At 37.1% G+C, this 13,387-nt stretch overlaps 1 protein-coding gene across 3 annotated transcripts in view; it reads right to left on the bottom strand.

Annotated features, from left to right (window-relative positions):
* Positions 1–13,387, bottom strand: part of LOC138760866 (unconventional myosin-VI-like) — a 366,187-nt gene that overhangs the window by 94,369 nt on the left and 258,431 nt on the right. For all 3 annotated transcript variants that reach the window (XM_069932099.1, XM_069932097.1, XM_069932098.1), the window contains exons 13-15: positions 7,841–7,998; positions 4,640–4,731; positions 2,280–2,352 (exon numbers count right to left, since the gene is read on the bottom strand). In XM_069932099.1, coding sequence (XP_069788200.1) covers positions 2,280–2,352; positions 4,640–4,731; positions 7,841–7,998 — 323 coding nt within the window. The remainder of the gene's footprint in view (positions 1–2,279; positions 2,353–4,639; positions 4,732–7,840; positions 7,999–13,387) is intronic.

The raw sequence follows: 13,387 nt of genomic DNA on the forward strand, positions 1-13,387 counted from the left end.
TCATCTACCTTATTCCGAATGCTTCTTGCATTAAGATATAAAGCCTTCAGATTTGCTTTTTTCACCCTCCTTGCTCTTTCTGATTTTTTACTTTCACTGCCTAACCTAACTTTTCTTATTTTATCTTTTCTGTCCTTTTCCCTGTCATACAGGTTCCCATCCCCCTGCCAAATTAGTTTAAACTGCATCCGACAGCCGCACCAAACCTAGCTGCCAATATATTGACCCCTTTTGGGTTTAGGTGTAACCTATCCTTCTTGTAAAGGACATGCCTTCCCCAATGGTCCAAGAAGCCAAAACCTTGTCTTTTACACCAGCCCCTAAGCCACACATTCATTTGTCTTAACCTTCCATTTTTGTTCTCAGTTGCACTTGGCACAGGTAGCAATCCAGAGATCACCACCCTGGCGGTCCTGTTTCTTAGCTTCTGTCCTAGCTCGCTGTAATCCTTTTTTAGTACCTCCTCCCTCTTTTTATCTATGTCATTGGTACCCACATGTACCAATTGTTCTCCTGGATGTTGGAATGGAGATGCATTTGCTCCAATGGTGATACTTCCCAAATGGTGCTTCAATGATGTTTTCCTTCTCACAGAACTATAATTTTCCCTCTACCAGAGGACAGAACCTTGGACAAACCATGGGCGGCAGGGTCAGCCCAATGCTATTATGATACCAGCAACCTGGGTTTGAATCTGCCGCTGTCTCTAAGAAAAGGTTCCCCCTGTGACTTGCTTTCTCCAGGTTTCCTCCTACCTTCCAAAAACATACGGAGAAAGTTAATTGCGTGTAATTGGGCAGCATGGATTTCAATGGCTGGAGCCAGCTTTTTACTGCATTACAAATCATTTTTTAAAAAACCACACATGCAATCAACAAGAAAAAATGAAAATATTTCAAATACAGAAAATAGCTAGTGATCTATTATACAGGATGACTATAATCCCTTATCCCACCCACCCCCCATCATCCCAAAAAGGAAGAGAGAATTAGTAAAGAAATAAGAAATTCCAAGGAAAAAGAAAAAAAGAAATTGTTAGGGATCCGTCATCTACTCCACAGGCTTCAAATTTCCATTATTAACCAAGATCTCGAGAGGTCATTGACGCTAGTCTTGAGAGCGGGGGTAGGGTGCACAGCTAAAGATTTACACCCACATTTTGTTAATATGGCTGCCATATTTTTAAAAACTTGCCATACTTATTTCTTAGGCATTGCAAATAAATTTAAATGTGAATACATCTATTTTCCTCACCTCAGCTTTCACTCTCTCCTCCTGTTTCTCAGCTTCCACATTCAACAAATGACTACAACAACTTATCACCAGGATATGCCTAGCCTCTCCCAACATGCTTTGCCCTCCTCCTCCTTCATCAACTCTGTAACTTAAAACTCACACGTTTTCAAACTTTTTCAATTCTGACAAAGTTTCATTGACCTGAAAAGGTTGTTAAAGATTTCAGATGAAAGGTTGCTGAGCTGAAACATTACTTTTCTACTGATTCTGCTTATCCTGTTAAGCATTTCCATCATTCTGATTTATTTCATTTTTCCACCATCTGCAATAGTTTGCTTTCAAATCCCACAATATTATTGACTGAACCATTTTTGCACATGAAACAAGAGGTACGAGCAGTACTGGCAGCTATATCTGACAATATAAATTTATTTTTGTCTGCAAAACAAGCCACAGGGTTGCTATTCAAATGTAGAGGAAATTGAGGATTTGAGAAACATGAGCCCTGTCGTGACTTGTTCTGGAATCTGAAACGCATTGCCTGTAGACAGGGAACTGGACAAGTATGCAGTGAAACAAAAACGTTACAAGGCCACATAAGGGGACAAAAACCAGGATGAAATGAGTGAGCTGTGATGGTTGAAAGTCAGCATGAACTTGAAGGGCCAGATAGCTTTTTTTCTGAGCTGTAACCAGTTAACCACATGAAAACAGAACTGTGAATAAAAAAAAGGCTGTCCTCGATCCACACAAAGTTTAACTAAAAGAATATCTTGGTGATTCAGACCAAGTCACAACCTAGCAGTTGAACTCAGTGCGACAGCAACAACAACACTTCAAAAGCAATTAACTGGCTATGAGATGCTTGGTGTGCCCTTTGGTCCTGTATGTTGCGCAAGTTCCCCCTTCCCCAGTGCAAATTTGACTCTTTTTCTGGATCTGGATTTAATTATAAAAATGTAACCATTCCACTTAAACTATGTATCGGAAACAAACTTGGATAGGATTCTTTTTCCCACAATGCAGGTCAACTTGGTACATACCTATGCAGTCTTGATTGTCAACATAGTGCACTTCATTCACACCAAGTCCTTCCTTCTGATACAGTTCTTGTTCCTGGAAGTGAAGAGTTCAGATCGGTGTTACCTTATTAATCATTTGAACTCAAAATATCTTTTGAAAAAAACAAAATATTTTTATTTATGTTACTGTCAGGAACTTAACATGAATTTTAAAATGGAATTTAATTTTGCTTCCAGCTTTGCTAATATTTGAAACTTTTATTTAGAAAAGACATTTATAAGTTCTAATGAAGGGTTATTAATCTAAAACATTCACACTGACTGAACAACTGAGTAATTCCAGTGTTTTGTTTTTATTTCAGATTTCCAACTTTTTTTTTAGTTTTCCATTTGGTAAATCACAGTCACCTGCAGCTACCTCATACTGAAGCAGAATTGTTTGCTCAGAATTCCCCACACCAAATGCAGTTGGGAACTATCTTGCACCTCTACCAATTGTGATGGACACTGAACATGTCAGTGACCGATGGATAATAACTCATTTCACCATGTCAACCAAACTGAAGAGATCCTGATCCAGAGAACTGAACAAGCTGTACAAGAGAAACAAGCCACAATGTACTGAAGAGGTACTGAAATGGTCCAACAGCTTTTTGGAACAAAGGACAACATAGTCCACAATATCAGCCTTTCGTTGAAGAATGAGAAGTTGGGGGAACCCAGTTCAGTCAACATTTTGAATCAGGACCCTGTATTGCGACCCTTAGTCTTGCTAGAGGGTCCCGATCTGAAATATTGCCTGACCATTTCTCCCCATGGTGCTGCCTGACCTATTGATTCCCTCCAAGATTATTTACTCAAGATTCCAACACCTGCAGTTCTTCTGGATTTCTGTTGAAGAAACATGGGCCTCCTCTGCTGTACCACACTCACATAGTTCAAAGTTCCTACAGGACCTTTTCAGATGGTTCCATCACCAGGAAACTGGACTAAGATACCCTCACATTTCATCTGGATCAAAGGAGCAGCTTGGACATTTCATTCTTCTCTCCTCCCCCCTGCACGCCAACACGGAGGCTATCTAGCTGAGTGGCGCTTTGGGATCAAAGGAAAAGGATTGAATGCAGGATGTTACTGCCATTACTGCCCTGATGCAGGCTTTTGACATGAAACTCTTCCTCCTCTACCCCCTCTTGCCCATCACACATTCGTATTTTGCTCCAGATACCAACATCTGCAGTATCTTGCATCTCCTTCAACTGCCATTACTTTGACAGCTTTCTGGCCTAGCATCCTGTGAAACCAAGTACTCATGAAAGATTTAACTATCACCTTCACTGAGAGCAATGGATTGGGATATCTGATGTCCTCCGCCTTCACCAGTGAAACATTTTATCACCACTGCCACAGAGGTTTATTCCATCAATCTCGAACCATAAAACACTTCAGCACAGAAAACAGCCCCTTCAGGCCGTCTAGTCTGTGCCAAACAGTTATTCTCCATAATACCATTGACCTACACCCAGACTAGAGTCCTCCATACACCTCCCATCCATGTACCCATCTGAATGTTTTTAAAATGTCAAAATGAATCTCACATTCACCACTTCAGCTGGCAGGTGATTTCAATGCAACACAGAGAGTTAAACAGCTTAAGAGTCAGACTCATATAGCACAAATCAGGTCTTTTAGACTATCTTGTCCACAGACTAAGATAGCTCGTCCCATTTGCCTGCATTTGATCCATATCCTTCTAAACCCTTCCTATCGGTTGACATATGCAAATACTTTGAACATTATAATTGCACCCACTTCCATAGCTATTATGATTTAATATTATGTACTTTTGGATAATCTCAAATTTGATGGAAATATGTTCCTGAAACTGTCAAATTTATAAGGATAATCTCAATTCCTCTTTTACTGGGAGTCGGATGAAAAAATGGGATTATTACTATTTGCAAGAATGACTGCAATTTTCCCATTTCTGAGACTTGATCAATAATTCAATTAATTTAGCCTCTTCCACCAATATCTGGATATAAAGTTAAGCGCTCAGGCTACAGCAAAGATTAGTAGGCATTGAAAATTTTGGGTCACAGGCCCTTGGGTTACTCAGCATTAATGGTGATTGGGAGGCGATCAACCCAGTAGCCTTAATTTAAAGCCCACTGCATGGAGATTAACACTTCAATTTATACATTTTCTAAAAAGCAGGGGGTTCTTTCCTTCTATAATTTCTATTAACAGCAACCTGAGACAGAATTTTCTGAAAACAAAATAAGAGGTCCATGTAATGCTGGTTTCCATGGTAACACATGACCCTCATCTTTGCATACATTGACGAATCAATGTTATAAAAGGAATAGTTTATGCCTCACCTCTTTGAGGATTCTTTCATTGAAAAACTGCTGTAACTTCTCATTGCAATAGTTAATGCAGAACTGCTCGAAGCTATTGTGTTCAAAGTATTCTATGAAACACAAATCAGAGGAGATTAGCATTACAGCCACATAACTGTCCACCAATAAGAATCAGATCAGAATTTATTGTCATGAACAAGTCATGAAATTTGGTATTTTGTGGCTGCATCATAGAGCAGACATTCATATTATAACCATCTTACAACATGACTATAAAAAAGTAAAAATAATAGTGCATGAAATGTAAGGCAGTGTCTATGGTTCATTGATTATTTAGGAATCTGATGGCAGCAGGGAAGAGCTGTCCTTGTGCAGTTGAGTGATCATCTTTAGGCACCTGTACCCTTTTCCCGATAGTAGCACAGTGAAGAGAGCCTGGCCTGAGTGAAGAGAGCCTGGCCTGAGTGAAGGGAGCCTGGCCTGAGTGAAGGGAGCCTGGCCTGAGTGATGGGGGTCTTTCAGGATAGAGGCTGCATTCTTAAGACACCGCCTCATGTAGATGTCCTTGATGGAGTGAAGTCTGATGCCTGTGATATCGCAGGCCAAGTTAACAACCCTATGGAGTTTATTCTTGTCCTGAGAGTTGATGCCTCCTTATCAGGCAGTGATGCAGCTAACCTGAATGCTCTCCATGGTACACCTGTCGAAGTTTATGAGAGTCTTTGGTGACAGACTGAATCTCCTCAGACACCTCACAAAGTATAGCCGCTGGCAAGCCTTCTTTGTGATTGCATCAATGTGGAGGCTCCTCAGATACCCTCGGAGATGTTGACTCCAGGAATTTGAAGTTTTTGACCCTCTCCATTACTGAGGTCTTTCGGAAAGCTTTTTCTCCAATATAACAAAGCTGAAGTTAATCTCCCAGATTTTTGCCAAATAAAATTGGTGCAAGTTAGATTCTTAAGTGGGAGCTTTGCACCTTAGAGCTTTAAGGAAGAGGGTATTCACTTTATTTTCAATTTAGAGATTCAGCACAACAGGGTCTTCCAGTGCCCAAATACACAAATATATTCTGGAGGGCACCGGAGCTCATGGAGGAAACCCACTCATTCACAGGGAGAACATAGAAACACCTGACAGACAGTGCCAAATTTGAACTTGAATCACTTGAATTTGAACTGCTGGGGCTGTTATAGCACTGTGCTATCCGCGATGCTACATTCCGAGTTATTTTGTCCCATTCAATTACAAGTTTCTATCGATGTGAATTAATTAGTTTACGTGGGTCTTAGCTCTCCAATCAGAAACAACAATTGTGTCAAAAGTATTGGCAAATCAGCAGAAAGTCTAACCAACTGCACTGGGCACTCGCTCCTCACAGCACCTCTCCCCTTGCTCCCTGGCAGTGGCTTTCTTTTAATCCTCCTCTTCAATACCTGCTCTTTTCATTCACAAACACAACACCTCCTCTTCATGCACCCTGATCTGCCCAAGACTTTCTGTTCTGTCCCGCCATTTCTGAGGTGTTAATTCCAATGGTTATGTGGGTTTACTGCAAGGATATCTTTTAATTCTCACGACATCAGGCTGTAATTATTAACACGAATGAAGTCAAGGGTCATTAACTGCTCAGCACTAAATCCATTCTCAGTGGCTGCAACTAAACAGCCAAGACCTCCAACCTCTAAAAGAGTTATGGGGGTGAGAGTGGGAGTGGGAAGAAGTCGTGGGGTAATGTGAGGAATAGGACTGGACCTTCCATGCCAGAGTCTCTGCGAAATCCTATCATGTGAAACATTGACATTATTGATTTATTAATAATGGATCTGAATTTTCAGTCAAATAACTTCTGTTATCTCTGTGTTGAATATTGCATTGGGAAAATTTTGATTTTTTAAAAATTATTGCATTCCCAGAGCTGCTTTAATGCCATTGTTGCCACTGGTGTAGACCCACGGAGAGAAGGGAGCAGACAGTTCTCACGTGGGATCCAACCACCCAGTCTAATTGCCATTATCTCTGAAAAGGCTTTGAGCAGCCTGTTAAAGGAGCTGACAATAATTTTATTTAAAATTTTGCGATCACATGGTGTGTGCCCAAGATAGCGGTGTCCACAATCGGCAACAGCCATAGGGATTGCAGACTTTTGGGAAGCGGAGGACTAGTGCAAGGCACCAGAAAACAAGAAGATCACCACCTCATCTGAGGAGAGGCAGAGGACACAACCCACTGGAGGGTGACTATGGCAGCAGTCCAGTGAGGGGTTCTGCACTGAAGGACTTACACAGATGGAAGGCTGTTGGTCAGTATACTCTAATTTCTCTTCAGATCGTATAAATCTTTCGCATTTTACGGAAGGCTGTTGGTGACTCGAGGCGAGGAACCCATGCAAGCTGTGGGCTGCTGCAGACTGCAGTCAAGGGACTTGCATCAGGCTGTGGACTGCTGGAGACTGGTACGAAACTGGCTGAAGGGATACTAGATATTGGAACTGGATGTGAGAGATTGCCGAGGGTGCTGAAGGCTCCTAATCGTATTGGAGGTTCAGATCTGGAACTCAGGTTACTGATGGTTTGGACTGCACTCTGTCTGGTTGTGGGAGTGCTGGAGGTGAATCCACAGAAATTCAGTGACTCTGGAGGGAACTCTCCTTGGCTTCTCTTTCTCTGAATATAAGAGGTGCTTCAAGCAATTTCTGCTGATGGTGAACCTGTCTGCCTTACAGCGGACAAAAAGCTATTTTGTGTAAGATGACACTTTTTATTACATGACAATAAATTGAATCTTGAATAATGTTTGCAATAATTCATGACTCTAAATAATTTATGATGATAATAATTATTTGTAAACAGCTGTGTTACCTAACATGGATACCGTTTGCTAACATCTGCTGACAGAAATAGAAACTCACTTTGCCAATTTTTCATCCTAAAACTTCAGATGATGGAAATCAATTTTATAAAATTTGTCATTGTTTCTGGATGTTAATCTGCATGAATTTAGAGTCTTAATGCAATGATGGTTAATTCCATTTGTCAGATAAATTCAAGGTTCATGGCATTAAATTTTTGCTTCAAGCTAATTAAAGAATAATTTAAAATTAATTGCATAAAAAATACTATAAGCAGGTGACACTGATCAAATGAACCATATTTCAATGTAAGTACAGAAGTCAAATAAGCCTTGAAATTTTGAAAGGCTGAAGGAATGATAACTCACCGAAGCCAGCAATATCCAGAACTCCTATGAAGAAGTTGGAGGTCTCAAATGGGAAACACTGATTGACACGCTTTACAACATGGTCAAAGAGGTGGCTGTAAACTGCCTTGGCCAAAGCATCTCGGGCATTGTTTGCTTGCTCCACCTTTAAGGGTACCCTGAAAAATAGCAGAGCAGGTTTTCATTTAAGGGTAACCAATAAGCTTTTGTTTCAGTGGTGTGAGAACTGATGAAAGGACCACTTTTTCACTAGTTCTATCTCTTTATAAATCTTACAATGACAAGTTTCTCCTGGCCTTGATGTCTTCACTATGTTAGCACATGTTTAGGAGGCAAAAGTTGGGTAGCTGATTCACAGAGAAGGAAAGCTGCCTTTCTTTTACTACCTATCCACCCCACCAAGTTTACTCAGCTCACAGAGATTCCAGTTCAGTTCTTTTTTTTTAAACTTTATTTAGTATTTTTTCAATAAAAATAATCAGACTTTTACAGAATAAGTAGTCTAATAATAAAACAGTAAAACAAACCCATCCCCTTCCCCTCCCACAACAGATCCCTAAAGGGAAGCATTAAAAATAAACAAAAACATTCAGTAATTTACAATATCACTAAATTCATATTCTTCATATATGGTGTCCACATCTTAACAAAAAAATCAATTATTATGTAAATTATATGTGATTTTCTCCATTTAGATACACGACTTCCACTCATGATGCCATCGAACTACATTCAACTCCGCTTCATCTTTCCAAGACATAGCAATACATATACGAGCAACTGTCAATGTTAGACTAATAAACGCTGTCTGAAACTTATCCAACCCCAAGTCCACTAATGGAGTAAAATAACCGAAGAAAAACATTTTTGGATCGAAATGAAATTGAATTTTAAACAAACTTTGAAGAAAAATCCTAATTTTAAACCAGAACTTTAATCACAAAACCAAACCGAATGTAGAAACGTTCCAACACATAATCCACACCTCAAACACAGATCTGAATTACTAAATCCACATTTTTTCAATTTTTCAGGGGTTAAATATAACTGATGCAAAAAGTTATATCTTACATTAATTAATTTAGTCAACCCATCATAACACATATTTTCCCAATCCACCTGACTAATCTCACAATTTAAATCATGCTCCCATTTAATCCTAGATGTATCTAATTTTTTTAACCATTGTATCTTGTAATAATGCATACATTTCTGATATAAAACCTTTATCTGAAAAATATGAAACCATAAATTCAAATTTAGTTAACTTAGAAATGTTCATTTCTCTTCCAAAATCATCTTTCACTAATGCCCTAATTTGATAATAAACAGAGAATTCTCTAAAATCCCAAATTTTTCTTTTTGATTAAATGATAAAAATTCACCTTGTTCAAAACAATCCTGCAATCTTTTTATTCCTTTCATCCACCAATCTTCTAAAACTCTATTATTCAATGAAAAAGAAATCAATTTATTTTGATATATTGGGGTTTGAACTGATAAACTACCTTTTGATCCCATTAATAAATTCCTTATAGTCCAAATGTCTAATAAATTTTTCAAAATTGGTAAATTATATTTCTGTAGTAAGACAGTATTCCATTTAAATACAAACTGATGGGGACAAGGTTCCAATATCGCAGCCAATTCCACCCTAGCCCAACTAGGAGGGTTTGAAATATCTAACTTACGATTAATAAATCTTAATTGAGTTGCTTCATAATAATTTTTAAAATTAGGTAATTGCAAACCTCCCAAAGCATACCACCAGGTCAATTTATGGATTGCTACTCTTGCTAATTTTCCTTTCCATAAAAATTCACCAACTACTTTATTTAAATCTTGAAAAAAGGATTTTGGAAGAGAACAAGGAATCGATTGAAACAAATATTGAATTCGTGGAAAAATATTAATCTTTATACAATTTACTCGACCTATTAAAGTTAAAGGTAAATCTTTCCATTTAATCAAATATGCTTTAATCTTTCTCATTAATGGTACATAATTTAAATTATACAATGATTGAAAATTTACATCAATCCTTATCCTTAAGTACTTAATTTTATTAGTCCATAAAAATTTACTAATTTGTCTAGATTGATTGTAATATCCTTCAGAAATTGGTAGTATTTCACTTTTATCCCGATTCACTTTATATCCAGATAATTTACCATATAATTCTAAACAACTTTGCAAATAAATGAAAGATTGATCCAGATTAGTTAAATATATCAAAACATCATCAGTAAATAAACTAATCTTGTATTCATCCTGTTCAATCCTTATACCGGTAATATTCTCATTCTGCCTGAGAGATTCCAGTTCAGTTCTGAAACCATTCACTTCAATCACCTTTCACTTGCTTGGTCATAACAGACCCATTTTTGCTTAACCTCCCAATCCGAAACACCTTCTGCAGCCCAAGACAAGTGCAATCCCAACCAGTAAAAGCGCAGATTATATATGCTGAATCTTATCTTTAATGAACGATTGGATATGTGGTGTGAAGTTCATAAACCTGTCAAAACATGAAGCTAATCCAGTACATAGGCCAAGAAACCACATTTCAACCCATTACTGGTCTCACAGTAAAACGATTGTTTACATCAACATTCTTAATTGCTGCAAGAACAAGAGATTAAATCGTCATCAACGTAACTTTTCCAATTATCATAGCACAATTCATGTCAAGTGTTGTCACTGCCCATGATTAATAAATAGATCTTCCATTCAGAAGATGTCCAACCAGAAACTTGAATCTCAAACAATTGCACAGAATTATGACTAACGTCCACAAAGGCTTCATTTCCCAACACAGTACAGTATTCAACAAAAAATGGCAGAGCTATTGCCACCACAGTGCTGCCGCCACTGGTGCACACCCAAGGAGAGTGGGGAGCAGAAACAGTGCTCCTCCACAGGGTTCTACTGCCCAATCCAACAACCCATGGTTCTGTATGGGTTTTAAATGGCTTACAGTGTTTTATTTGAAAATCCTGTGACTGCGGGTTCCGGGCTCAAGTTGGTGGTGCCTGCACTGGCAGTAGCTTCGAGGGGTTGCTGAATCCGGGGAAGCAAAAGACTGGTGCAGGGCACCAGTAAACAGGGAAAATAACCACTGTTTGAGAAGAGGAGGGTCAGTGACCATGGCGGCAGACAGAGGCTTCGGAGCTAAAGAACACAGACCATGGGTTGGCAATTCAAGGCAAGAAAACCACACAGGCTGTTGGCAACTTGCAGTGTAGGACTCACAACAGGCTGTGGACTGTTGGAGACTGGCTCAAGGCTGGCTGAAGAGGTACCAGGTATCAGAACCAGAATGTGAGAGGGTACTAAAAGCTTCCTGAACGTGTTGAAGGTCATGATCTGGAGCTCTGATTTCCAATGGTTTGCACTGATGTCTGTGCGGTTAAGGAGGCCGTAGGGCTTTATGTAGGGCACGTTGCATCATCAAACTTGATTTAATGGATAATGTGATAATGAGACAGATTAAGAATACGGGCACAATTTATAAACATTTTTGGCTTTCTCTTTTTTTTCGAAACTTTATTTATTAATTTTAACATATGAAGAAAGTAAGTAATTCATGTACAGAAAAAATACAAAATAAAGTAATACAAGTACAAAGTAACATAGTTAATACAATACCAATCTCGGCATCTCCCCCTAACAACTAAAAACTAAGTCTAAAAAAAAACTATTTTTAACCCCTAAACCCCCCCCACCCCCACGATAAAGAGTGAAGAATTAATACTATTAGTATAATTTAAAAAAATAAAAAATATATCTTAAAAAAAGATCGATATATATAAAAAAACAAAAAAAATATTAAGTATTAATTATTAATCCAAAAATTTTTTATTATATAATATATATGAAAAAACAAAAACAAAAAGAACTTAAACGGAAAAAAAACAAATAAATAAAAAAAACTAAAAAAAAGAAAAGAAAAAAAAACATATATAGAGAAAAAATATATAATAAAAAAAGTTTTTTTTAAAGAAAAAAATGATTAATTCAAACTTATTTAAATTGTATATAATCAATGAATGGGGTCCACTTTAACTCATAAAAAGACATCTTATCTTGTATAGAAAAAGATATTCTTTCCATAACCAAACAAAACTTCATCTCTGAATACCACCTATCTAAAGACAATACATTTCTATTCTTCCAAGTAATCGCTATACATTTCTTGGCCACTGCCAGCGCTAAGTAAATAAAAGAGATCTGGTAATGATCTAATTCTAAATCAATCAACGGTTGCATATTCCCTAATAAAAATATATCAGGGTCTAATACAATATGAAGATTATATAGATTATTAAATACAGATTGAATACCTTTCCAAAATTGTTGTAACCGATCACACAACCAAACAGCATGTAAAAAAGTACCAGAAACCTGATCACAACGAAAAAAAAGATCTGACTTACTAAAACCAATTTTTTTAAATTTTTTGGGTGTTAAATATAATTGATGTATAAAACTATAATTAATCATCGCCAATCTAGCATTAATCAATTTTCGAACACGATTACGGCAGATTTCGGACCAATCTTCTTCAGTTATTGTTAAACTTAAATCTTTTTCCCATTTCATTTTATCTTTATTCCAATCTATTTTACTTTCACTTTCCAACAAAATACGATACAAACCTGATATATAACCCTTTTTTGGAAATGAGAAAAATATTTCTCAAAATCAGTTTCAGACAGTAAATTCATTTGACGACCGCATACCTGTTTTACAAAAGATCTTAACTGATAATACACAAATATAGAATAACCACTTATATCAAATCTCTTTTGCAATTCTACAAAAGAACAAAAATTACCTTCTAAAAAACAGTCAGATAAATTATGTATTCCTTTCTCCTCCCATTGTTTCAAAATAGTATTAGATACCGTGAAAGGAACAAGTTGATTATTATATAATGGTAATCTTCCCGACCACTTATTTTTCAATCCCATTTTATGTAATTTACTTGTCCATAAATTCATTAAATGTTTCAATATTGGTACATCATAAGTTCGTAACAAATTTTTATTCCATCGAAATAAGAAATAAGAATTTACCGTTTCAATTGCAAGACGAGGAGAAAAAATGGAGGAAGACTACTTAAGTTGAATTGTATGATCTTTAATGAAGCCTGGACTTTGATTGATGTTTATGCTCCAAATGTTGAAGACACTGCTTTTATTACAGAAATATTTTTATTATTGGGACAAGCTCATTCCAATGTGATGATTGGGGGGGATTTAAATATGGTATTAGAACCGTTATTGGATAAGTATCCAAAGGTAATTAAGAAATCTAAGATGGCGATACATATGGCTAATATGATGAAAGATTTGAATTTAGTTGATATTTGGTGAAGATTTAATCCTACACAGAAAGACTTTTCTTTTTATTCTTCTCGACATAATTCTTTTTCAAGACTTGATTATTTTTTAATTTTGGCACATTCACAGGATAAGGTTATATCTGTGGATTATAAGGCAAGGTTAGTCTCGGACCATTCATTGTTATTACTGGAATATCAAA

Source organism: Narcine bancroftii, chromosome 4, assembly GCF_036971445.1.
Source record: "Narcine bancroftii isolate sNarBan1 chromosome 4, sNarBan1.hap1, whole genome shotgun sequence".
Lineage (NCBI taxonomy): Eukaryota > Metazoa > Chordata > Chondrichthyes > Torpediniformes > Narcinidae > Narcine > Narcine bancroftii.